The following is a 25,660-nucleotide window of genomic DNA, read 5'->3' on the forward strand; positions in this document are numbered from 1 at the left end:
CTTCCTAAAAATGATAGTTTTTCATGCCCATGATGGAAATACAAACCACTGGGGCTCTGGCACTGCAGAAAATGCTCAAGACCTTCCAGGCATAACAAATAATAGCACCACAGAGAAGAATACAGGTTCTTTCTGCATCAGGGAACTGAGTGGCATCATATCTAAAAGCACTGATGCAATAATTGTACAGAATTCCTAGTGCAAGTTGGGTGTATCAGGGCCATGTAAAAATGGGAACATTTGTTTCCCTGAATTATGAATTCTAGCATGCATGAATATTTTCCCATGCTACCTACCAAATCCTTTATTAGTAGCTAAAAAGTTACTACCATGATAAGCATAATATTTTTTCCTAGTTCATTCTCTTAAAAGTCAAGCCACTAGACTCAAAATATATAAAAATGATGTATAACTAAATCATTTTGTTGCTGAAAATCAGAAATTGTAAATTTAAATGCACAGTTAATTATAGCCATTTAAACGTAAGCCTAGAGTGTGATTAAAAATAATAGCAAAACACTTTTGTACTGGGTTGAACTTAAAAGCCAGTGTTTTTATGCATGTAAAGCATAGCAAAAACAACTACAAAAAGAAAACTAGATTTGTGTTCATTTCACAAGTCTTTAAGACTAAAACCTCAGCCATACTAGATTCAATTAAAAGGTTTTTAAAGCATACAGTACAACTCATTGTACACAGTAGATGCTTATTAAGTAAGCATGTTCAGAGATGGATTATTCTGAATTGCAAACTGTGGTGGTACAGTAAACTGTCTTCTTAAATTTTAAGCTTCATAGATTTGAAACAGGAACTTGAAACAAATGTAGTGGCCTCTAAAAGAAATCTATGAATTAGTTATAATTGAGAATAGAACATAAAAAGGAATAACAGGGCACAGATATCCATAATTTGGTCATTTGAAATGGAAGCAGAGTATCAAGTCTGTCTGATTAAAATTAAAAGTGCTATTATGGGAGACCTTCAAGATGGCGGAGGAGTAAGACATGGAGATCACCTTCCTCCCCACAAATACATAAAAAACATGTCTACATGTGGAACAACTCCTACAGAACACCTACTGAATGCTGGCAGAAGACCTCAGACTTCCCAAAAGGCAAGAAACTCCCCATGTACCTGGGTAGGGCAAAAGAAAAAAACAGAGACAAAAGAATAAGGATGGGACCTGCACCTCTGGGAGGGAGCTGTGAAGGAGGAAAAGTTTCCACACACTAGGAAGCCCCTTCACTGGGAGGGATGGGGGGGTGGGTGGGGGGAAAGCTTCAGAGCCACGGAGGAGAGCGCAGCCACAGGGGTGCAGAGGGCAAAGTGGAGAGATTCCCGCACAGAGGATCGGTGCCGACCAGCACTCACCAACCTGAGACGCTTGTCTGCTCACCTGCTGGGGCGGGTGAGGGCTGGGAGCTGAGGCTCGGGCTTCGGAGGTCAGACCCCCAGGGAGAGGACTGGGGTTGGCTGCATGAACACAGCCTGAAGGGGGCTAGTGCGCCACAGCTAGCTGGGAGGGAGTCAGAGAAAAAGTCTGGAGCTGTTGAAGAGGCAAGAGACAATTGTTTCGGGGTGCGTGAGGAGAGGGGTTCCTGCTCCGTGCTCCCACAGAAGGCAGAGCACCACCTAAGCAAGCTCCAGAGATGGGCACAAGCCACAGCTATCAGCTCAGACCCCAGAGATGGGCATGAAATGCTAATGCTGACGCCGCTGCCACCAAGAATCCTGTGTGCAAGCACAGGTCACTACCCACACCCTCCCAGGAGCCTGTGCAGTACACCACTGCCAGGGTCCTGAGATCCAGGGACAACTTCCCTGGGAGAACACGTGGCATGCTTCAGGCTGTTGCAGTGTCACGCTGGCCTCTGCCACTGCAGGCTCGCCGCGCATTCCAATTATGACTACCGTACCCCTCACTCTCCATGGCCTGAGTGAGCTAGAGAGCCCTAATCAGCCGCTTCTTTAACCCCGTCCTGTCTGGATGGGAACAGAAGCCTGAGGGCAACCTACACGCAGAGGTGGGGCCAAAACCAGAGCTGAACCCCAGGAGCTGTGTGAACAAAGAAGAGAAAGGGAAATTTCTCTGTGCAGCCTCAGGAGCAGTGGATTAAATCCCCACAATCAACTTGATGAACTCTCCATCTCTGGAATACCGGAATGGACAACAAATGTTCCCAAAATTGAGGCAGTGGACATTGAGAGCAACTGTAGACTTGGGGCTTGCTTTCTGTGTCTGATTTGTTTCTGGTTTTTATGTTTATCTTGGTTTAGTTTTTAGTGCTTGTTTTCATTGGTGGATTTGTTTATTGGTCTGGTTACTCTCCTTTTTTTTATTTTTAAAAATTTTATTATTGTTTTATAAATTTTTAAATTTATTCTGTTTTCTTCCATTTTTTCTCTTTTTGTGAGTGTGTATGTGTATGTTTCTTTGTGCGATTTGTCTGTTTAGGTTTTCTTATACCATTTGTCCTAGGGTTCTGATCATTCTTTTTTTTTTTTTTTTTTTGCTTTTTTATGAGTGTGTGTGTGTATGTTTCTTTGTGTGATTTTCTCTGTTTAGTTTTGCTTCTACTATTAGGTTTGGGGTTCTATCTGTTGTTGTTTTTTTCTTTACTTTTCTTTCTTTTTCTTTTGAGCCATGTGGCTGGCAGGGTCTTGGTGCTCTGGCTGGGTGTCAGGCCTGAGCCTCCAAGCTGGGAGAGCCGAGTCCAGGACACTGGACCACCAGAGACCTCCCAGCCCCACATTATATCAATCAGCGAGAGCTCTCCCAGACATCTCTGTCTCAACACTAAGACCCAGCTCCAGCCAATGGCCAGCAAGCTCCAGTGCTGGACATCCCATGCCAAACAACTAGCAAGACAGGAACACAAGCCCACCCATTAGCAGAAAGACTGCCTAAAGTCATCCTAAGTTCACAGACACCCCAAAACACAGCACTGGACATGGCCCTGACCAACAGAAGGACGAGATCCAGCCCCACCCACCAGAACACAGGCACCAGTCCCCTCCACCGGGAAGCCTACACAAGCCCTTGAACCAACCTCACCCACTGGGTGCAGACACCAAAAACAACAGGAACTACAAATGTGCAGCCTGCGAAAAGGAGACCCCAAACACAGTAAGTTAAATGGAATGAGAAGACAGAGAAATATGTAGCAGATGAAGGAGCAAGGTAAAAACCCACCAGACCAAACCAATGAAGAGGAAATAGGCAGTCTACCTAAAAAAGAATTCAGAGTAATGATAGAAAAGATGATCCAAAATCTTGAAAATAGAATGGAACAAATAAAAGAAACGTTGTATTTTCTACACCTAGAAGAAAGACCTAGAAGAACTAAAGGACCTAGGAGAACTAAACAGCAAACAAACAATGATGAACAACACAATAAATGAAATTAAAAATTCTCTAGAAGGAATCAATAGCAGAATAACTGATGCAGAGGAACGGATAAATGACCTGAAAGATAAAATAGTGGAAATACTGCCACAGAGGAGAATAAAGAAAAAAGAATGAAAAGAATTGAGGACAGTCGCAGAGACTTCTGGGACAATGTTAAACACACCAACATTTGAATAATAGGGGTCCCAGAAGAAGAAGAGAAAAAGAAAGGGACTGAGAAAATATTTGAAGAGGTTATAGTTGAAAACTTCCCTAACATGGGAAAGGGTGTAGCCACCCAAGTCCAAGAAGCGCAGAGAGTCCCATACAGGATAAATCCAAGGAGAAACGTGCCAAGACACCTATTAATCAAACTGTCAAAAGTACAACGAAAAATATTAAAAGCAGCAAGGGAAAAATGACAAATAACATACAAGGGAATCAGCATAAGGTTAACAGCTGATCTTTCAGCAGAAACTCTGCAAGACAGAAGGGAGTGGCAGGACATATTTAAAGTGATGAAAGGGAAAAACCTACAACCAAGGTTACTCTACGCAGCAAGGATCATGCAGATTTGACGGAGAAATTAATACCTTTATAGACAAGCATAAGTTAAGAGAATTCAGCACCACCAAACCAGCTTTACAACAAATGCTAAAGGAACTTCTCTAGGCAGGAAACACAAGAGAAGGAAAAGACCTATGAAAACAAATCCAAAACAATTAAGAAAATGGTAATAGGAACATACATATTGATAATTACCTTAAATGTAAATGGATTAAATGCTACAACCAAAAGATACAGATTGGCTGAATGGATACAAAAACAAGACCCGATATATGCTGTCTACAAGAGACCCCCTTCAGACCTAGGGACACAGACAGACTGCAAGTGAGGGGATGGAAAAAGATATTCCATGCAAATGGAAATCAAAAGATAGCTGGAGGAGCAGTACTTGTATCAGACAAAATAGACTTTAAAATAAAGACTATTACAAGAGACGAAGAAGACATAATGATCAAGGGATCAATCCAAGAAGAAGATATAACAGTTGTAAATATTTATGCACCCAACATAGGAGGACCTCAATACATAAGGCAAATGCTAACAGCCGTAAAAGAGGAAATCGACAGTAACACAATCATAGTAGAGGACTTTAACACTTTCATCAATGGACACATCATCCAAAATGAAAATAAATAATGAAACAAGCTTTAGTACATTAAACGAGATGGACTTAATTAATATTTATAGGGCATTCCATCCAAAAACAACAGAATACACTTTCTTCTCAAGTGCTCGTGGAACATTCTTCAGAATAGATCATATCTTGGGTCACAAATCAAGCCTTGGTAAATCTAAGAAAATTGAAATCATATCAAATATCTTTTCTGACCACAATGCTATGAGACTAGATATCAATTACAGGAAAAAATCTGTAAACAATACAAACACATGGAGGCTAAACAATACACTGCTTAATAACCAAGAGATCACTGAAGAAATCAAAGAGGAAATCAAAAAATACCTAGAAACAAATGACAAGGAAAACACGATGACCCAAAACCTATGGGATGCAGCAAAAGCAGTTCTAAGAGGGAAGTTTATAGCAATACATTCCTACCTTAAGAAACAAGAAACATCTCAAATACACAACCTAACCTTACACCTAAAGCAATTAGAGAAAGAAGAACAAAAAACCCCAAAGTTAGCAGATGGAAAGAAATCATAAAGATCAGATCAGAAATAAATGAAAAAGAAATGAAGGAAACAATAGCAAAGATCAATAAAACTAAAAGCTGGTTCTTTGAGAAGATAAACAAAATTGATAAACCATTAGCCAGACTCATCAGGAAAAAAAGGAAGCAGACTCAAATCAACAGAATTAGAAATTAAAAAGGAGAAGTAACAACTGACATGGCAGAAATACAAAGGATCACGAGAGATTACTACAAGCAGCTATATGCCAATAAAATGGACAACCTGGAAGGAATGGACAAATTCCTAGAAAAGTACAACCTTCCAAGACTGAACCAGGAAGAACTAGAAAATATGAGCAGACCAATCACAAGCACTGAAATTGAAACTGTGACTAAAAATCTTCCAACAAACAAAAGCCAGATGGCTTCACAGGTGAATTCTATCAAACATTTAGAGAAGAGCTGACACCCATCCTTCTCAAACTCTTCCAAAATATAGCAGAGGGAGGAACACTCCCAAACTCATTCTATGAGCCCACCATCACCCTGATACCAACACCAGACAAGATGTCACAAAAAAAGAAAACTACAGGCCAATATCACTGATGAACATAGATGCAAAAATCCTCAACAAAATACTAGCAAAAAGAATCCAACAGCACATTAAAGGATCATACACCATGATGAGGGGGAGTTTATCCCAGGAATGCAAGGATTCTTCAATATATGCAAATAAATCAATCAAAATGATACACCATATTAACAAATTGAAGGATAAAAACCGTATGATCATCTCAATAGATGCAGAAAAAGCTTTTGACAAAATTCAACACCTATTTATGATAAAAACTTTCCAAAAAGCAGGCATAGAGGGAACCTACCTCAACCTAATAAAGGCCACAGCCAACATCGTTCTCAATGGTGAAAAACTGAAACCATTTCCTCTAAGATTAGGAACAAGAGAAGGGTGTCCACTCTCACCACTGTTGTTCAACATAGTTTTGGAAGTTTTAGCCGTAGCAATCAGAGGAGAAAAAGAAATTTAAAAATCCAAGTCATTAAAGAAGAAGTAAAACTGTTACTGTTTGCTGATGACATGATACCATACCTAGAGAATCCTAAGGATGCTACCAGAAACCTACTAGAGCTAATCAATGAATTTGGAAGAGTAGCAGGATACAAAATTAATGCACAGAAATCTCTTGCATTCCTATACACTGACAATGAAAGATCAGAAAGAGAAACTAAGGAAACAATCCCATTTACCATTGCAACAAAAAGAATAAAATACCTAGGAATAAACCTACCTAAGGAGGTAAAAAACCTGTACTCAGAAAACTACTGCAGAAAACTGATTAAAGAAATTGAAGACGTTACAAACAGATGGAGAGATATACCATGTTCTTGGATTGGAATAATCAACATTGTGAAAATGACTGTACTATCCAAAGCAATCTACAGATTCAGTGCAATCCCCATCAAACTACCAATGGCATTTTCCCCAGAACTGGAACAAAAAACTTTACAAATTTTATGGACACACAAAAGACTCCAAATAGCCAAAGCAATCTTGAGAATGAAAAACGGAGCTGGAGGAATCAGGCTCCCAGACTTCAGACTACACTACAAAGCTACAGTAATCAAGACAGTATGGTTCTGGCACAAAAACAGAAATATAGATCAATGGAACAGGATAGAAAGCCCAGAGATAAACCCATGCACATATGGTCACCTTATCTTTGATAAAGGAGACAAGAATATACAATGGAGAAAAGACAGCCTCTTCAATAGGTGGTGCCAGGAAGACTGGACAGCTACATGTAAAAGAATGAAATTAGAACACTCCCTACCACCATACACAAAAATAAACTCAAAATGGATTAAAGACCTAAATGTAAGGCCAGACACTATAAAACTCTTAGAGGAAAACATAGGCAGAACACTCTATGACATAAATCACAGCAAGATCCTTTTTGACCCACCTCTTAGAGAAATGGAAATAAAATAAACAAATGGGACCCACATGAAACTTCAAAGCTTTTGCACAACAAAGGAAACCATAAACAAGATGAAAAGACAACCCTCAGAATGGGAGAAAATATTTGCAAACAAAGCAACTGACAAAGGATTAATCTCCAAGATATACAAGCAGCTCATGCAGCTCAATATCAAAAAAACAGACAACCCAATCCAAAAATGGGCAGAAGACCTAAATAGACATTTCTCCAAAGAAGATATACAGATTGCCAACAAACACATGAAAGGATGTTCTACATCACTAATCATTAGAGAAATACAAATCAAAACCACAATGAGGTATCACCTCCCACCAGTCAGAATGGCCATCATCAAAAAATCTAGAAACAATAAATGCTGGAGAGTGTGAGGAGAAAAGGAAACCCTCATGTACTGTGGTGGGAATGTAAATTGATACAGCCACTATGGAGAACAGTAGGGCGGTTCCTTAAAAAACGAAAACTAGAACTACCATATGACCCAGCAATCCCACTATTGGGCATATACCCTGAGAAAACCATAATTCAAAAAGAGACATGTATCACAATGTTCAATGCTGCACTATTTACAATAGCCTGGACATGGAAGCAACCTAAGTGTCCATCGACAGATGAATGGATAAAGAAGATGTGGCATATATATACAATGGAATATTACTCAGCCATAAAAAGAAACGAAATTGAGTCATTTGTAGTGAGGTGGATGGATCTAGAGTCTGTCATACAGAGTGAAGTAAGTCAGAAAGAGAAAAACAAATACCCTGTGCTAACACATAGATATGGAATCTAAAAAAAAAAAGGAAAGGTTCTGAAGAACCTAGGGGCAGAACAGGAGTAAAGATGCAGATGTAGAGAATGGACTTGAGGACATGGGGAGGTGGAAGGGTAAGCTGGGATGAAGTGAGAGAGTGGCATGGACATATATACACTACCAAATGTAAAATAGATAGCTAGTGGGAAGCAGCCGCATAGCACAGGGAGATCAGCTCGGTGCTTTGTGACCACCTAGAGGGGTGGGATAGGGAGGGTGGGAGGGAGACGCAAGAAGGAGGAGATATGGTGATATATGTATATGTATGGCTGATTCACTTTGTTATAAAGCAGAAACTAACACACCATTGTAAAGCAATTATACTCCAAGAAAGATGTTAAAAAAAATGTTAAAAAAAATAAATAATGTGTTGTTATGAAGTTAGCACATGAATAAAGGAGAAGCCTGGTGAAAGAGCATTTTAATATGCTATAGATATTCTCTAGCATTGCTATCAACAAGCTGGGATTAGTTTGGACCTACAGCTGCTTAGGTAGGAACCTAGTTAGTTGAAATATTGTATGTGAGAAATGGCTCTCAGTGGGCCAGTGTCAGTCATGGGAAGCTCTCTTTGTTAGAAATAACCATGTCATTAATGTCCTGGGGACACAGTTGACCCAGATGGACAAACCATAGATTTGTCCAAGCTGGAGGAATTTTAGAGATCAACCACTTTATTATACATTTGAGGGAACTAAGAGGTCAAGTGATTTGACCATGGCCTATAGGCAGTCAACAGCTCACAGTTCCTGACACCCAGGCTGGTACCCTTTTCCACATGGCACAGGACAATTGAATAGAAACTGTATTTACTGAGATCCACACACATGACCAAACTGGAGTGGCGATATGGCAGTGGCTGTCACTTTAGAAGATGAAATCTCCTTGGTACAGTTACTGGTAAAGTAAGAGATCAAATAAAAAGAATGAAGATGAATTGGGATGGATGTAGGGGGGTTCAAATGGGCAAAACATCAGCTTTAGAAAATGCAGTGAATGATCGCCAGGCATGTAAACAATGACTATGAGTTAATAGTTATACAAGTGTGAGGACCATGTGGATGCATGAATGCCAAGTGGGCAGGACTCATGAGGTAGTTCTGCCATTATATTCTCAATTAGTCATTCGTTTACTATGTATAGTTTTGAATGTTATGAATGCTAGAGTTACAGAAGGCTCTGGAGAGATTTCAGTGTAGGGAAATAAGTGTAAGTAGTTGGGATGTGGCTGGGAATGGTGATACTGAAAGGTGGACTTTAAAGGGAGACTAGGTAACAGATGCCTTGAAAGGATTTTACCCAGCTTACTATAATCATCCGTTAAAATCTCCACTTTATATAAAATGTGACAAAACTGATTTAGGACTGAAGAATATGAGCTAGATGTAGGTAAAACTCTCCACATGGTATGAGTTGTATAGTCCGCTTTCAAAATTTGAGTGATGTAATGTGAGCAATGTCCTTCTAAACATTCATTTGAGAGATCAGATGGATTCTTCTGTTTCTGTGCTAATATGATCCTACATGAAAGTGGAGAGGGCTGTTAGGCAACTGACTACTTACGATTCTTTGCTTCCTTTAGTGGAAAAAGGGAGAACAGCAAGGTGGAGCTGAAGTCTGAGGGCTGGAGCTCTGTTTTTTTTTTGGAGCTCTGTTTCTGCTCAGTCACTTCAGCTCCCATTTATCTCTAACCTTCAGTTATTTTGTTAAAATGAACAATAGCGATAGCAGCAGCAGCATAACTAATATTTAGTGAATGCTCACTCTGGGCTGCACGCTGTACTAAGTGCTTTACATCCATCTTTTGCCTATTACTATTGGGTTGGCCAAAAAGTTCGCTTGGGGTCTTCTCTAACGTCTTACAGAAAAACCCAAACGAAAATTTTGACCAATCCAATACTTAACTTCTCTGTGCTTCAGTTTCTTCGTTTGTAAAGTATGGAGAATAATAGCATCTACTTCTTATGATAATCAAATGAGTTCATATATGAAAAGTGTTTAGAACAGTCTTTAGCAAATAGTAAGTAATTAATAATAGGTATTATTATTATCTCATTTTTTAATCTTCAAAGCAAATCTTCAAAAGTAGTGGTTGCTGCTACTTACTCCCCCATTTACAGATAAGCAAACTGAGACTCAAAGAGTTTAATGAACTTTTTTCAAGATCATAAAGATAGTAAGGGACAGAATAAGGACTTAAACTTCCATGTCTTGTGCTTTTTAACCCCTCTGCCATTTTGGTCCTCCCCTTCCAGGCACCTAAGCCCCAGCCACACAACATTAAACTCTGATTAGTACTGGATCCTTATGTTGAACACATCATGAGCTTTCAAATCTCTCTACAGTTTGCTCATTTTATTATTTCCTTTCTCTGAAATGGCTTTCCTAACTTTGTCAAGTAGATAAAATTAAAATTATCCTTCAAGACTGAGTTCAGCTGCCACCTTTTCTCTCACCTTCCTTCTCCCATCTTCACAGAGTTAATTGCTTGTCTGTGTTTTCTTTTACACTTATCTCACATATCTCTCTTTCAGCACTTATCACATTGTCTCATAATTTGTTCGTGTCTCTGCTGCTAAATGGTGAGCTATGAGAGAACCAGTAAGAATTAAAAGTTATTTAAGATGCTAGACTCTCTTCTAAAGGCTTCACAAGGATGCACTCATTGAATCCTCTCAATAACACCAGGATGTATGCTCTATTATCCCTTTTTTATTGAGGAGGCATAGAAAGGTTAAGTAACTTGTCCAAGATGATATATGCAGTAGCCACACAATAAATGATTGTTGAATTGAATTATATTTAAGTAAAAATGCTTACTAAAAATGATCAAAATTTCTTTTTTTTCCCTGGAGAAAATGAAGTCTCTCAATTCAACATCTTTTAGGATGGAGGAGAAAAGAACAAACTCCTCTTTCATCTAGTCCAATTTTTTTTCTTAAAGCTATGAAAAGAAACAGCTAATTAACTTTAGTTGAAGCTCAATTATCAATTCAGCTTTAAAGTTTTTAAATAATATAATAACATTTTCCCATGCTATAGTAAATGACTTACTTCCCATTGATCATTATTCCCACGATCTTGAATACCCATATAAGTTAAATGTTATTTTATTGTCTGTTCAAAACTTCATAATCCAGGACATGCATTACAGTGTCAATTTTAATACTGTGTCAAGAACCTATAATTTTCCAAACACACAGAGAAAAAAGGAACTGTTTTCTGCCTCTAAGCCAAGCTTGAGAACCTGTCTTTCTGAGGATGATGAGATCCTATGGCACCAGAAGGAGCTAAGGGACTAGCTGTGAATGCCAGGTGTGAATAATTTCAAACCCCAAACCAGCTGTTACTCCTTTAAGGCCTTTTTTCACAGTCACTCAGAGGGAAACACACTCTTTTTTACTTTCCTCTGGGGCCTTTCAGGGCTCCAGCCCTTGTATTAACTGCCTAATCTGGTGGGAAGAAAACTAGCTTTAAAAGCCTTTTAATGTAAAGGGTTTGAGCAGCTAATAGACATCATCCCCTTGGCAAAAGGATGTGATATAAAAACTGCTTCTCTGTTTTAAAAACAAGGTCTTATTTATATAATCCTTTTATAAAGTTAAAGCCTCTTGGTTTAAATATATTTTTTAGAGCTTGTTACAATGCAGTAAATGGCAAAATGAGTTAGCCAAAACAATGTTTTCTCCATTGCCCCAGTTCTCAATAGCCCTTTAGCTTATTTGACTGCTTCGACTGATGGCAAAAAATAATCCAGTCATTTCCAAATGCTCCCATAGTTTTAACCACTGTATAGACTAATTATGAACTTGTGCCTCAAAATTGAGCAATTCTATCATTTTAATATGGTATAAAAAAAGTTTGTGAGAGAATTAGGAAAGTCACAGAACACTAGCATATCCAGAGTTAAGAACAAAAGAAAAATGTCAGCAACAAACAGTTATCTTAGTAGACCCTGCAATTTCCATTAAAAACATTTATGAGACTATTAACAAACATGAAAGTGATGCATTTTTGCATAGAAAAACAGACTCACGTTGATTCTAGAATCGTAAATAACCCATAATTCTGGTAATCATCAGTCTTGTATTTAGCCAGTACTTGAAACACTGCTATTTGTCGTCTTATCTTTTTTATTTTCTTTTTAATATAAAGTTAATATAAGCTGGAGTTTTTGTTTTGCTTTGTTTTAATAACAATATAGTTTATGCTACACGTGGAATAAAGAATGGAACAAAGTAAATTCATCTAATGTAAAGTAAATTTATCTACAGAAGTGAAGGGTTTTGGTTCTGTTTGCAACTGTCCTACAGTAATCCCCATTGCAACACAATGCGCTATTACATGCCTTAGCTGAAAAGGATATGTCTCTATAATTTTAAGTACATTTCATTGTATTTGCAATAGAAGTAAATTTTGGAGGCCAAATAAACTTTTCAGCTGATGAGGGCACGGGTAGGGAGTTTTGTTGTATCTCCAGTAAGGAATAAGAAAAACATTGAAGGAGTAGCATGCTTTCATAATAAAAGATATGTACCCTGTTTCACAGGTTATTCCCATCTTTGCTTGAGCACCATGGGAGGCCCCCTGGGAGTTGACATCTTAGTGCCTTCCTTTGATTGCACTTTACCCAGGCATTCTCATGCTAACTTGCAGGAAGGTATGAGTATGGAAGAAAGAACACCTCCCTGTCATTTGAAGGAATTGAAATATCTCCACGTGGAAGTGGAGAGTCAGGAGTAGGAGGACTTTAACACTCAGGGTTTGCTGTTACTTTGTGTAAGCGCTAACAACGTGGGAACTCAGGGTTCCAAAACACAGCACGGGTGATTCATCTAAATGAAATGTGAGCACAGTGAGGGGGCTCCCTCTGAATTGAGGGAGTATGATATATAAAAGATCCCAGGGAACACTGGGAAAGATAGGAGATAAGGCATGAAGGGAAAATGGAAGACAGTCCATTTATGGTCATTAATATCAAGTCCATTTTAGAAACATTTACTATTATAACACTTGTAACTTGTTGCTACTACATATTTAATTCTGTTCTGCCTGTTTTCTACTGTGCTCTCAGCACCAAGCCCAGTGCCCAACACATATTTGTTGAGTGAATGAATAAGCATTTCAGTTAGTATTCATGGATGTAGAGGCAAATGGATAAGGGGCCATAACCATGTAAAGACAAATCAGTTATTAACCTCTATGAAAAATGCTCGTGTTGAAACCCAACCAGCTAACATTTGAGAAGATAATTCAGTCAGTAGGTTGTCCCACAAGTAATTTTAAAATCTAATCACTATGGTTAATTTTGTATTATTTAAATGGAGCCTCCGTGGGAAACTGAGCCAGTTACTCACCTCCTTCTGCCTCAGTTAATATCTGCATAGGGTTTCACAGTCACAGACTTAATGCCTAGCTCCAGCCAGGCATCTCACAAATAAATCCACTGTGCACAAAAGGAACCAGATGAGATTATAGACACATCCATGCAAACACATCACCACTATTAAGGAAAACAATCTAAAGCCTGTTCAACTCAGATGTAATTAGTCCTAGAGGGACACATTATTATTGATAAAGGGTTTTTCTCACAGGGAAGTTGGACTCCCCAGTGGGAATGTATTTTTATGGGTTGAAGATTAGTAACATTTTCAAATTGAATTAGTTGCAACTGTTTTTAAATATTGAATATTGGAATGGGTGCCAAAATAGATAATGTGATTTGGTCCTTGAGTCACTGAAGCAGAATTTTATTTTATATGATTGCTACCATTACTTATTGACTTACAAATAGCATTGATTAACTGGGGATGTATCTCACCCACTGCTTGCCCCTTGACCTGAAATGCCAAGTTAGTCAAGAGTAGGCTTAAATGAGAGTCACTACAGTTCAGTATTATTCACTGATCACTGGGGCTGATCACTTACCAAAGCTGTTGGAATATGTTGTTCCAAATAGCTAGGTAGAATCAGGCAGTCTCACTTGGTTGTTGCTCTTGACTCCCCAGTCTCCTAGTCTTAATCCATGCCTCAGGTTTTTGTGTATATAATGGAGGCCAGTGTTGATAAAACCTGGTCTCTCTGGCCTCAAGATCATTGTTGAATTTTCTACTGATTGCTGGTGATATTTGAACCTCTAAGCGAAGCTCTTTATATAGTCATGGTAATTATGCCTCTACTGTAAACTTTTTGAGTTGGAAACATAATGTTATCCCAATATCTTTTGATAGCATTTCCTTAATTGTATTTTAGATAATGATTTTAGTACCAAAAGGGGGTCTTTATTGCTAGATTCAGTTCACTGTTGTACATTAAATTTTGTCTCAGATCCAGTCAACTTTGGTATAAAGTAAAAATGAGTTCAAACAGAGTGCTCACTAAATCATGGCTTGAGCTGTCCTTGTATGAGCAAAACTGAATTGTTGCATATATCATTGAAATATTTCAATGATTTATTTTTCCTTATTTATATTTATATTGATGTTTTCTTTACAGAAACACTGTAGCAATAAAGAATTCTGTTCCATTAGATTCCTAATCTTATTTTTCAAGTACCAAATAAAAATAAAAACCCCAAACAAACAAAAACAATGAAAAACAAACAAAAACAATAACAACTTTTCTGGTTTTGTCATAATATAATTGTAAACCATTCTTCTTACAAGTTATGTATTTAGAATCCAAAATTTCTACCATGGCCCAAAATAAAATGTGATGTTTATATTAAAATTCTGAACCAACCAACTAAGCAGGTTTACATCTTTAAATATTACTGGCTTGTAAGAATAAATAGGATAAGTACGACAAAAGCTACCAAATAATGCTTTTGCAGATAATATTATTTGTCAGTTTATCAGCTTTATGTTCCCCATCATTCATGCATTTTCAGTTCCAGAATATAGTAGCTACAAAAATAAAGAAACAAAACCATAATAAAGCTAGTCTTCCTATTTTGTGCTTGCCTCCCAATTAAAAAAAAAAAAATTAAGTGCCAAAAATGTAAAATTTATTCCAAGAAAAGTAACAGGCTACACAAGTAAATTTTGGCAAATGCAACTTTATATTGAAATTCACACATCTGTATCTTGAAGAATGAGACTCACAGACTCTAATGTATTTCTGAAATACCAGAAATCATATTATAGGCTTTCACAAGTTAAAACTGAAATAATTTAAACGACCAATACACTGAATGTGCAGAAAGTATAAACAAGACTGTGCCTTCGGTAGAATAAAGGCTTTACAAATTGTGCAGGATGTCATACTAAGGCTGTGGTCTCCCCTTGACAGCTGACTTAAAATATAAATACACATCAACTGCCTGCTTCTTAGAACACACTAGAATGGGTAGCACAACTCAGAAGAAAATCTCATTATCCCAGTGATGTGCACCTTAATTTTCAAACCATGTGAGGAAAAAGGAAAAAGAGTATTAAATGATCGTCCATGCACTTCCAGTTGCATGACCATGACCAGTTACTGATTCAATTTCCCATGACTCCAATTTGCTCCAATGCTAAATAAGATGAAAGATACTAGATAATCCTTTAAGGCAACATGTGTTTATTCTGCATTATTAGAACTGCTCAATTGTGACCGGTTGGTACCATTAATGTTGCCTCCCAGACCAGTATCTAGTATTTGTAAAATATAGATGAATTGGAAAAACTTTATACCAAATCAACAAAAACCATATAATACAGTTCGATGCTAGCAATTTCACTAGTAGGTAAGGAAAGTGGTATTTAGAAACAGTAATGTATTAATACAAAAAAAGTAAACTCTAATTGGAACCAATATACTGCTTTGGAATGCTCCCCAAAACTTACAAGGCGATTTTTTAAAAGTGTGGTAATCCAATAATTCATGGCATGTCTTTAGTGAATTACAGTACTTTTAAGTCCCCAAATATTTTAGTCCTTGCAAAACAATAATAGTATGAAATGTTTTAAAGTCTTCAAACTTCTAAAATTAGTTTTTATCAACACATTTACCTCATGTCAACTTAATTTATTAAGATGTCCAATGCTAATTGGTTTTTTTTGATGTTTTTTTCATAAGTAGTGATATACACAGCGTTTAGCACTGATACTTAGCACCTGCTACTTTCATTATCTAGTTTTCAACCACATAAAGAAACTTAGGGCAGTGGTTCAGTCCTTTCTTAATTACAAACCTTCACAGGCAGTCAGCAGGATCACTCTGAGATTTAAAATAGGATTATAGGTGAACTATTGCAAAGACTGCAGAATGTTGCCCAAATCCTTATAACTGCTGATCCCATTCTTGATTTTCTTCTCAAGAAATGGCTACAGGCCACAATTGCTTAGCAGAGAAGGTTAGTGTTTCACAAGGCTAAAGATTTACAGATGCTCCTTCATATAACACAGTAAGGTTCCCTTGGTAACCTGGATTTTCTGCAGTAAAGAAGGGTTGTGCTGAAACAGCGCCTCAGCTCCCTGTTGGAGAAAATGCAGACAAAAGGATTGATTCCTGCTTGGGCAAAACTCATCCAGACAGCGGCTGTTAGAAATCCCCCTGGTACTACAGGCCCTCTTGCAAAAACTCTCCAGTAACAGGCCACCAGGTAGGGGCCCCACAAGGTTAGGAAGAGAAAAGTCATTATATAGAACATTCTGCTGATTCTTTTCTCCATTTTGAACTCATCTAAGACCAATAGCCTTCTTCTGCTCGTGGTGTTTGCATTTTGCCTGATGCCCAGCAAGGTGGGTGGTGTGGGACCCCTTCCAAATCCTGCTAGCCAATTGGCAGCTGCCTGGCCACTGGCTCCAGGGCCATGAAAAGTCCAGTTCTGGCTGACTGCTGCTACAAACTGGACTGGCTTCATTTTCCTTCGGTCGTGGACAAAAAATATCAGCTTGAGGTAGACAAGCTGTGTAGCTAGGAGGATGAGGGCAAGGAGCAGCATAAATCCTAAGGAATCATTAGCCCTGAAGGAGCGGTGTTGGAAGGTACATTGATCTTCTTCCCTAATGAATGAGTAAGTGCCCACATCCAAAACTGGGGGGAATGCCATGGCCACAGACAGAGTCCACACCATGCAGATCACAGCCAGACACGTCCAAAAGGTCAGCCTCTTTGTATAGAAGCGGTGATGGGCAATAGCTAAGTATCTGGTGACACTGATACAGAAGAGCATGAAAGCAGTGTGGAAACAGGACAAAACCCCCAGAAAGGCAATCACTTTGCAAGTCAGAGTCCCATAAGTCCAGGTAGAGCCATTTTTGACAGAGTTGAATACAAATGGGAAACAAATTGCAGATCTGAGGATATCTGAACAGCAAAGATCCAACAGGAAGTAGTAAGGTGCTCTATGCAAGGTCTTATCTTTCACTAGCAAAATGGAGATCAGAAGGTTGCCCACCACGCTGACTCCTATTATGAAACCCAAGGAAGTCAGTTTCAGAAAGGCTGTTAGAGGAGAGAGATTTTGCAAAATGTTGTCAGCTGCATGGCTATAGTTCGCCATAGATGGATGGAGGATAAAGATACAGCCTCAGTCAAGTCTCATGATCTAGATATAAGAACAAGGAAAAGATATATCCATACATTTTACTGAAAATGTAATCCACAAAGAGAACTGATCCGATCTGCAGTCATGCTTCCTCTTTTCTTCCATTTGATTTGCCATCAGAATATCTGGAAAAAAAAAAAAGCTATCAGTTCTAAAGTTAACAAGCAATGATGTCAGGCAGTGCTAACATAAAGCTGTTCATTTATGGGGAAGCAAATAAAGTTTTAATTTTGAATAATATTATTTGCTTTAGTATTTTTGCTTGAGATTTCAGAGAATTGGCTTGTTTAGTTTTCTGAGCTAGATGAATTTTAAAATGTCCCTATTTAAAAGAACATACATTTGATTGGGCACCTTTAGGAGAGAAGGAATAAAATGTTTCCCAGTTGTAAAATATGCCAGTCCAGGAGTTAATCACTAGTTTTGCAATGGAATCTACAAGATTGCTAATAGGAGACAGAGAAGAGACTACCCGCATTTATCTGAGGTCTGTTAGTATCTGTCAGTGTTTTCCCGGCAGCTTCTCTGCTGATATGGATCCAAAGAACCCTTCCAAAATATATGTCTTTTAACTCAAGTGCCACTATTCATGCTGCATATTATAAGAGGAATATTTGTTGATTCATCTTAAAGCGTGATTTCAACATTAGACTTCTAAATTAATAGGAACTTGTCCCAGGATTTGATGTGATTTAATCTTTTGTCTTTCCCTCCCCACCCCACCCCCCATTTTTGGCAAATCTTTTCTCTTTTAAACCCACATGATCATTAAAAATGGTTAATGTAAATATTGGTCAAGGAAACACCCAGAGGAATAATGCACTTACATTTGTAAGCCGTGGCTACCTGAATTCAAATGAATTTAACATGAACCTGTATTTCTTGGGCAATTAAGCTTTTCCCATTTACACTGATAATCTTTGTTGCAAATCGTAAGTGGTTTCATTTTAAAACAAAATGCACATTGTCTCCTAGGTGTTGGGGAGCCCCACCAGGGAAATCGGCTTTCTCTGTTATTCCCACCAAGCATGTTCCCTTTGCCACTTCTCACTTGCCCGGAATATGCTGATAGAAGCCCAGGCAACACTGCGTTCGATGATTTTAATTTCCCCACCGGTACATCCCCGGGTAAATACCGATCGCATCATGCAACATTACGAAACCTGAAATCCGCCACCCCTGGATTTATAATGGGGGGGTGGAGGAGGGGGAGGGGGAGAGAGACATGCATTACATACGCGAAGATGGGGAGAGATTGCTTCTGTGCTGCAAGGGAACTGTTCCCGGTGATTCGCAGTCTGATATTCCTCAGTCTTGCAACGCTTTCCAGAAATGGAGCTCTCAATAAGCCCTACTGAAGATGCATTGTCTGAATGTACTTCCATTATGCAGTTTATTGTCAAAAACAAAAAACAAAAAAAAAAAACTCAAGGAGGGCTCTTTCCCGGTGAACCTGCAGTTTCATCACCACTGTGCGCCCCCTCCCCCCAAACTTAACCGAGAGTATATCCTCCTACCTGTTGGTGTTGGATATCCCGACAGACTATAGCTTCTTCTTTCTATAAATTGCTGATTTTTTTTTTGCCTTAGTGCCTTGACTGAGCATCCAGGCAGGGCTCGGCGGCGCCTGCGCGCTGGAGCCTCCTTGAGCTCCAGCCGCGTCCTCCCCTGTCGCAGCGGCACCGTCTCCCCCAGTAACGCAGGGGCAGCGGCGGCGGCGGCAGCGGTGGCGAGGGCGGCGGCAGGGGCTACCTCAGCCTCTCTGGAGCCAACAGGAGCCCCGACCCGTTTCCAAAGCGGGCTGGGTTTATTGAATGTCCTGTCCTGTTGAACTGGCAAAATTGGCCTGTGTCCCCTTGCGGCTGCTTCTGAACTTTTCCCTCCCTGCATTGGGAGTGGGGTTTGGAAAGGCTCGTTCAGGATCTCAGGCCCACCCTCTTCCCTTAGGGCAGCGCACCCGGGTGCCCGCCCCCACCTCAGCTTCCGGGACCCCTCGCTTTCCCCATTTTCCTCCATTCTCTTTTAGGGCGGTCCAAAGCATGGGAAGCTTCTTTTAGCGTTCTTGTTTAATGATTTCCCCAGCTGACTGCATTTGCAGGTTAGCTTGGTGTGGGGGAGAGTGGAGGGGAGGGGAGAAAGAAAAAAGAAAGGAAAAGAAAAAAAAAAAAGAAAAGAAAATTTTTTTAAAAAAGAAAGGCATAGGAAAAATCTTGTCAATGGGGAAGAAGGGAAAGCAGGTTAGCGCAGCCCTTTGTTAGTCGTCTTCTGTTCTCCAGTGCACGCAGATATGTGTTAAGTAGGAAGAAACTAAGTTCAGAGGAAAGCTGCAAAATGATTTATGTCCATTCTACTTTAACGAATATGACTATAGAACCAGCCTTACACATATTTTAAATGACTGCTCCTTGCATTCCACCCCACCAAGCAATAGCCTTTCTTTTGCTTCTTGCAAGTAAGGCTGACTAGTAGATTGGTAATGTCACAGCAGTTGTATGTATGTGAGTTTCCTTCCTCCCTTTGTTGTTAAGGAAGAAAAATACTAGGAATATAACGATTCATAAAACTTACACCCGTCCAAAAGGTCCGATGATATCACAAGACAGTACATAGCCTGACACCTGGGTGCTTAGGGATGTCTCTGGAATCATGGATTTCCTTATTTTACCATTTCATAAGAATTTTGTTTGTGGGGGTGGTATAAGATTTTAAACAACTCTACCTTCAAAAAACGAGCAGAAATGCTTTCATTAATTCCCAAGGTAAAACGTCTGCTTCTCCTCCTGCATGCTTATTGCTTTATAATAATCTGTTAATGAAACAGAAAAAATAAAGATCTTCTCTACAGCAATAATTTGATCTCCAGACAGCAGTAAAATACCTCATTGCTGGGTGGTGAGATTGTGACATTCGGGGGAACTCAAGCCAATCAGCATACAGATAATATGGATTAATTTACATATTGTATTTCTATTGGACATACCGAGGTAAAGCTTTCTCTGTTTAAAGCTTAAAAATGAATACTTCACTGTCATAATGTCACAGTCATGTTACAGTCATTACAAAACACCCTATGTTGGTAATACTGAAATGAAGTTACATTTTCCTGATTTGTTTTGGGATGTCCTAAACCCAGTTAAGAAAAATAGACAATGATTTAAAAAAAAAGAAGTATCTCCTCACTTTGGCGTTCTCTTAACCTAGAAAAATCAATTCTACAGCAGTACTGGAAATAACTTGAGGGCATTTCCATTCTAGTGAAACATTCCACTTTTTTGCAAAACAAATAAATTCAGAAGTGTTCAAAACTATACGTTGGTTTGCAACTTGTAAGTGAAATGTCAAATTCATTTCTGTGAAACTACAAATCAATTCAGTTTGTTCTTTTTTACTTCCCAATTAGTGTCCCAATATACTTTGCAAAGAGTTATTATCTCCTGAATTTCTAGGAAAAAAAATCTAGAAAATTTAAACTTAAAAAAAAATTTTAACAAGAAAAATTTCTAGTTAAAAAATCTATAGAATAAGTGACTTAAGTTTGCTGAAAATTCATGATTGGCCCAATCTTAGGTTGTATGGATTAGGGAAGAGCTATTTAAAAGCAAATTAAAAGGATGACTGCACAGCCTGCTCTTGAGGCAATAATTTACTCTGCCAAAAGGTATAGGGCCAAGATCCAAGATTGATTCCTTAAAAATAAGGGAGGGGATATGTGTATGCAATATTCTTTCATATCCACAACTCAGGGTATATTAGAGCTATTATTTTCCTTTGCAATTGAGTACAGTTACATCTACTAGTTCTTCGGTTTTTCCAGCTGTTAAATGAGAATGTCATTTTCTTGCCTCACAAGGGGGTTTAAGAAATTAGTGAGATATTTTCCATTTAGTTCATTACTCTACTGGAGAAAACATGGAAGTCTGCATCTTTCATCAACAGAGATTTTAAAAAATATATTTAATATGTTAATGGACAAAAGCTTCATATCATCTACAAATTCTCAAATATAAAATTATCACTTCAGTTGTTCAGATCATAACCTTGTTTGATCATAGCTAATTTCTTTTTGATCCCTTATATCACCAAACCTAGAAAAATTGATTTTCAGGTTGAGAGTAAAGAGACAAAGCAAACAACAAAATACTATATACCCTGGGTTTGAAGGATTCTAAAAGTTTGAAGAAGTGTAACGGTTTTCAAGCTCTCAGCATATTACATTTACTATATTGATCAGTGGATTAGGAAGACTGATGTAATCTGCTTAATTTGGTTCTTGTAATAAATATATACAATTTTTATTTCAAGCAGCAATTATCTTCTTTTCAGAATTAATCGGACATGTCAGATTTTTGCCAAATGCACAGTCTCATGATGGACAAATGCAGTGTTTTTGTTCTATGCATTATGTGAAAATGTGTGTCAGGAAGTAAACAATCCTTCACAAATGCAGAGAATGATAGGCTAGGATAAGCGTTCTAAAGATTTTGTGACCATTCATTTAAAGTACTATCTCTCCAACTTAACGCCTGTCATTAAACCTTTAAAATGTGTATCTTTGATAGTCCCAACTCTTAGTAAAGTCTAAAGTTATATATGAAAAAGAAGCTTCCATAAAATTTCTGGATTTTGGTAAGAATGGCTCTCACCAGGGACTTTTGCGCAGAAACATAGATTATTTTAAAAAAATTCACTAACCTAGAATAAATGACCAACAGAAAGGGAGAGTATGCATTTATATTTTGAAAATGGTTTTCACCTCCTAGTCTGTGGCAAAAAATGACCTTTTTCACAGGGACATCTAAGTAACTGCAAGTTTCTAGGGGGCTTTGTACTCATGCTTGAGGAACAGAATGGTGAAAGAATATAGTATACCTAAAAAACTGCCACTGGATTTAAAAAATCATGCCTCTGGAGTTTGGAATAACCATAAGTGTGAACACGTCAAACAGTGAGATTTCTTCAGAATTTTAATGAGTTTTTAAAAGATTAAGAATATGGCATGTTTCTTTCCAAAATGCTAAAAAGTTCATTTGTCAGATTTTTCTCTTTACTCTGTCACAAAACAGGTTCCGATGTGTTAATATAATACGTTTAAAAATTTAAAGCTAGCGTCTCTAAGACCTTCCTTCTCATTTTAAGATCCAGGCTTTTAAAACTTAGCAATTTACCTTTTCTGATCTTTATTGTTCACAATTTCCTTCTCTCTAAAAACTTTAAAACTTGTTCCTTTATTTAATTCATTTAACAAACATTTGTTGAGGTTACTCTGTAGGAATCACTGTGCTAGATCTTGCAAGAAATGAAAAATCAAGAGATAGGATCAGTGTACAGGCAGTTGCATCAATGTAGGAAAAGCCTGAACTGGTAGAAGTAGAGGGGGTGGAATGAACAGAAACAAAGTGATAGATCTGACTGGTAAGAGAAGGTAGAAGCTGTTTTTGTTTTTTTTTTTTAATCAAATGATTAGATAAGGGAAGCAAAGGAGATTGAGGAGTAAGAATTGACTCCAAGGTTTGGAGCTTGGATAACTAACTGGGAGGTAGGGGATGCCATTAACTAGAGGTAGCAAAAGTTAAAAAAGGGGGAACTGGTTTGGTAAGGAAGATAATGAGTTAATTTTAGACAGATTGAATATGAAATGCTGGTGGAACATTTAAATGCTGATGTCTTATATGCAGTTGGAAGTGAAGACCCCAAATTCAGGAAGTACTTATAGGTAGGTGACGGTGGAAGTAGGTTAACTGTTGGATGACATTGCCAAGGGAGAGACTGTTGAGAGATAAGGTTGAGGTTAAATAAATAAACAAACAGGCCCATCCTTCTTTTTCTGAGCAAACTGCAAAGCTAAGATAATGTCTATATGTAAGAAACAAGAAGGAACATGTAAGAACCAGAGCTAGAACAAAGGAAGAAACACCAGTGTCATAGACCTTGAGGGAGGAGAGAAGTTCAAGGGGGGAGTGGTCGTCAGTATATATTGTATCTAGGAGGTTTAAAAGGATGAAGGATTAGAAGATATCATTGAATCTGGTGGTGAGGAAATCATTAGCAGCCTTGGAGAGAGCAGTTTCAGAAGAGCAAGTCAGACTGAAAGGGATTAACAAGTGAGGGGCATAGGCTTAAAGGCTTATAAGGTCAGGTTCAGAAACTATTTTGCTATTAATGACAGCACTGTTAGTGATGAAGGTTTTAATGAATTCTCTTGATGTTTTGTGAACAGTGTTAGTTATTTAAATAAATATAGCATGCCTTCTTCTTCTGGAAGTCTTTAAAACTCTTCTTCTATTACACATTGTTTAAATGTGATCCTGTGAATGAGAGCAAATGCAACTTTCCCTACCATGCCTGGTAAAACTTTAGAGATTTGATCAAAAGCCCTTGGTCTATTAAAATATTCTAAGTTGTCTCATTCTTCTTTGTCTTTTTTTTAAAGATGAAGTTAGTCTCAACCATGAAAAAGAGAAAAGTGACCTATGTGGTATAGTATGAGCGAGTGTGGTCTGTGTGTGTGTGTGTGTGTGTGTGTGTGTGTGTGTGTGTGTGTTGGAGTGAGGTAGGGAGGCAAAGCAAGTGTTGGTAAAATAATTAAGAATTGGGAAGTTTAGTTTAATATTCAGGTTAATGGAGAGTCATACATATCTTATATGGATTATAAATTTTCACAGAATACAAATGCAATATAATTTAAAAAACTCAAGAAGTCTAAGGCATTTTTTTCTTTGATTATTCAGGGTTACCTCAATAATACAGTGAGTTAAGGCCATTATTATAAGCACCAGTTATATGATAATATGAGCGGATTATGGTTATTTAAGCTTTTGTGGTGTTTAGCTTTTTGATAAATGGGCATTATTAAAGCATGGCTGAAAGTAAAGAACCTTAGACTCTAATTTAAGAGCTTCCCATAGTAACTGTCCAGTCCTGCATTCTGATTTTCTGGTTAGCCCTTTCACTTTCATTTCTCCTAATTTTTAAAACTTTATAATTTTCTCTTTACAGAGTAATAATTCTATAAAACAAGGACAAACCCAAAATTCCCATACTTCATAAACATGGTTACTACTTTAACTTGGTTAACATTTGGTAAAAATAAAAGTGTGGTATCTGCCTAATTTTACATCGAAAAGAACATAAGTCCCGGCACAACATTATTTCATTCCTTCTGTAAATGTCAGTCTCCATCAGAATATGAACCCTGTGAGAGTTCAGACAGTATCTTATTTTGCCCTTTTCTTCCCTGGTGCCCAGATCCAGCACATAGAGGGCACTCCACACTTTTTGTTGAATGGGTGATTATGAACCTACTACATAAAGGGTGCTGTGCTAGGCACTGTGAGGAGGACATGAAAGAAAAAGAAGAAAAAAAACAGTGACACACAGGCTCCAGCTGAACTCTATGTTTTCTTAATTTAATAAGGCTGGGATAATTATTGGTATTATGGGCAGAAAGTTTTCTTGGCCAAGGATTTACTCTGGATTTGGGGAAATTTTGTTTGCTTCTTAGCCTTATTACATTAGCATTTACATGATTCCTTATTTGCCTTACTACTTAATAATTTCAAACCATTTTTTAACAACAGTGTCTGTCATGCAGATTATGAGCCAAAAGCAGAAATTTATGCTTTGAGCTCCTAACCTGGTGCTCACATACATGACAGAATATCTCAGCTTTTATCTGGCTTTGGACTTATGATCATTACTTTTTTAACAGCCAAAAAGGGTGGTGTATCCTGAAAACAAATTTAAATCTGATTTACCAATACAGAGGTGAAAACTCGATAATATAAAAAGAAAATTTTAAATGATGAATACTCTTTAATTTTGCAAATGGATTTTCATAATTATCTATAGAACAGACAGGAAAAGGGTTGAAACAGAATCTGGCCATTTAGCTACTTGGAAAAAGACTTCACAAGGATGATATTACTCTTAGGTAAAAATCAGGATTATCTTTTCTTACACTTTGTCTTCTTTTTAGAAGATATTCCTTTCCCTCCTTTACCAGGCATAAATTAGAGCTGAATATAAGAGGTTCTTCTATAAAATAGTGCTGATTCATCTCATTAATTGAATACAATAAAAAAAGCTAAATCACTCTTTAAGTCCTCTTAGATTGAACAAAGCCCAGAGCTGATGATAGAGTTTGTAATCCTGGAACAAGGAGGGCATAGAAAAATGCTTCCAACAACTTGAAACAGGATGATAGCTCACTTT

The 25,660-nt window shown here is 38.0% G+C and overlaps 1 protein-coding gene and 1 long non-coding RNA gene across 5 annotated transcripts in view; one reads left to right on the top strand and one right to left on the bottom strand.

Annotated features, from left to right (window-relative positions):
• Positions 1–25,660, top strand: part of LOC309665752 — a 280,938-nt gene that overhangs the window by 52,281 nt on the left and 202,997 nt on the right. The gene's annotated exons all lie outside the window — the stretch shown is intronic.
• GPR85 (G protein-coupled receptor 85) lies at positions 2,331–23,970 on the bottom strand. 4 transcript variants are annotated; one of them, XM_082472394.1, is made up of 3 exons: positions 18,967–23,970; positions 18,688–18,800; positions 7,985–17,574 (listed from the first exon to the last, which is right to left on the bottom strand). In XM_082472394.1, exon 3 carries the CDS (start codon positions 17,402–17,404, stop codon positions 16,292–16,294), a length of 1,113 nt encoding a protein of 370 aa, XP_082328520.1. In that variant the 5' UTR covers positions 17,405–17,574; positions 18,688–18,800; positions 18,967–23,970; the 3' UTR covers positions 7,985–16,291. The 4 variants fall into 4 exon arrangements, with proteins under 4 accessions (XP_082328518.1, XP_082328520.1, XP_082328519.1 ...); XM_082472393.1 differs by having other exon boundaries at positions 18,688–18,803; XM_082472395.1 differs by having other exon boundaries at positions 17,405–17,574; positions 18,688–18,803.

This window comes from Balaenoptera physalus, assembly GCF_965194825.1.
Source record: "Balaenoptera physalus genome assembly, chromosome: 8".
In the NCBI taxonomy this organism is placed as follows: Eukaryota; Metazoa; Chordata; class Mammalia; order Artiodactyla; family Balaenopteridae; genus Balaenoptera; species Balaenoptera physalus.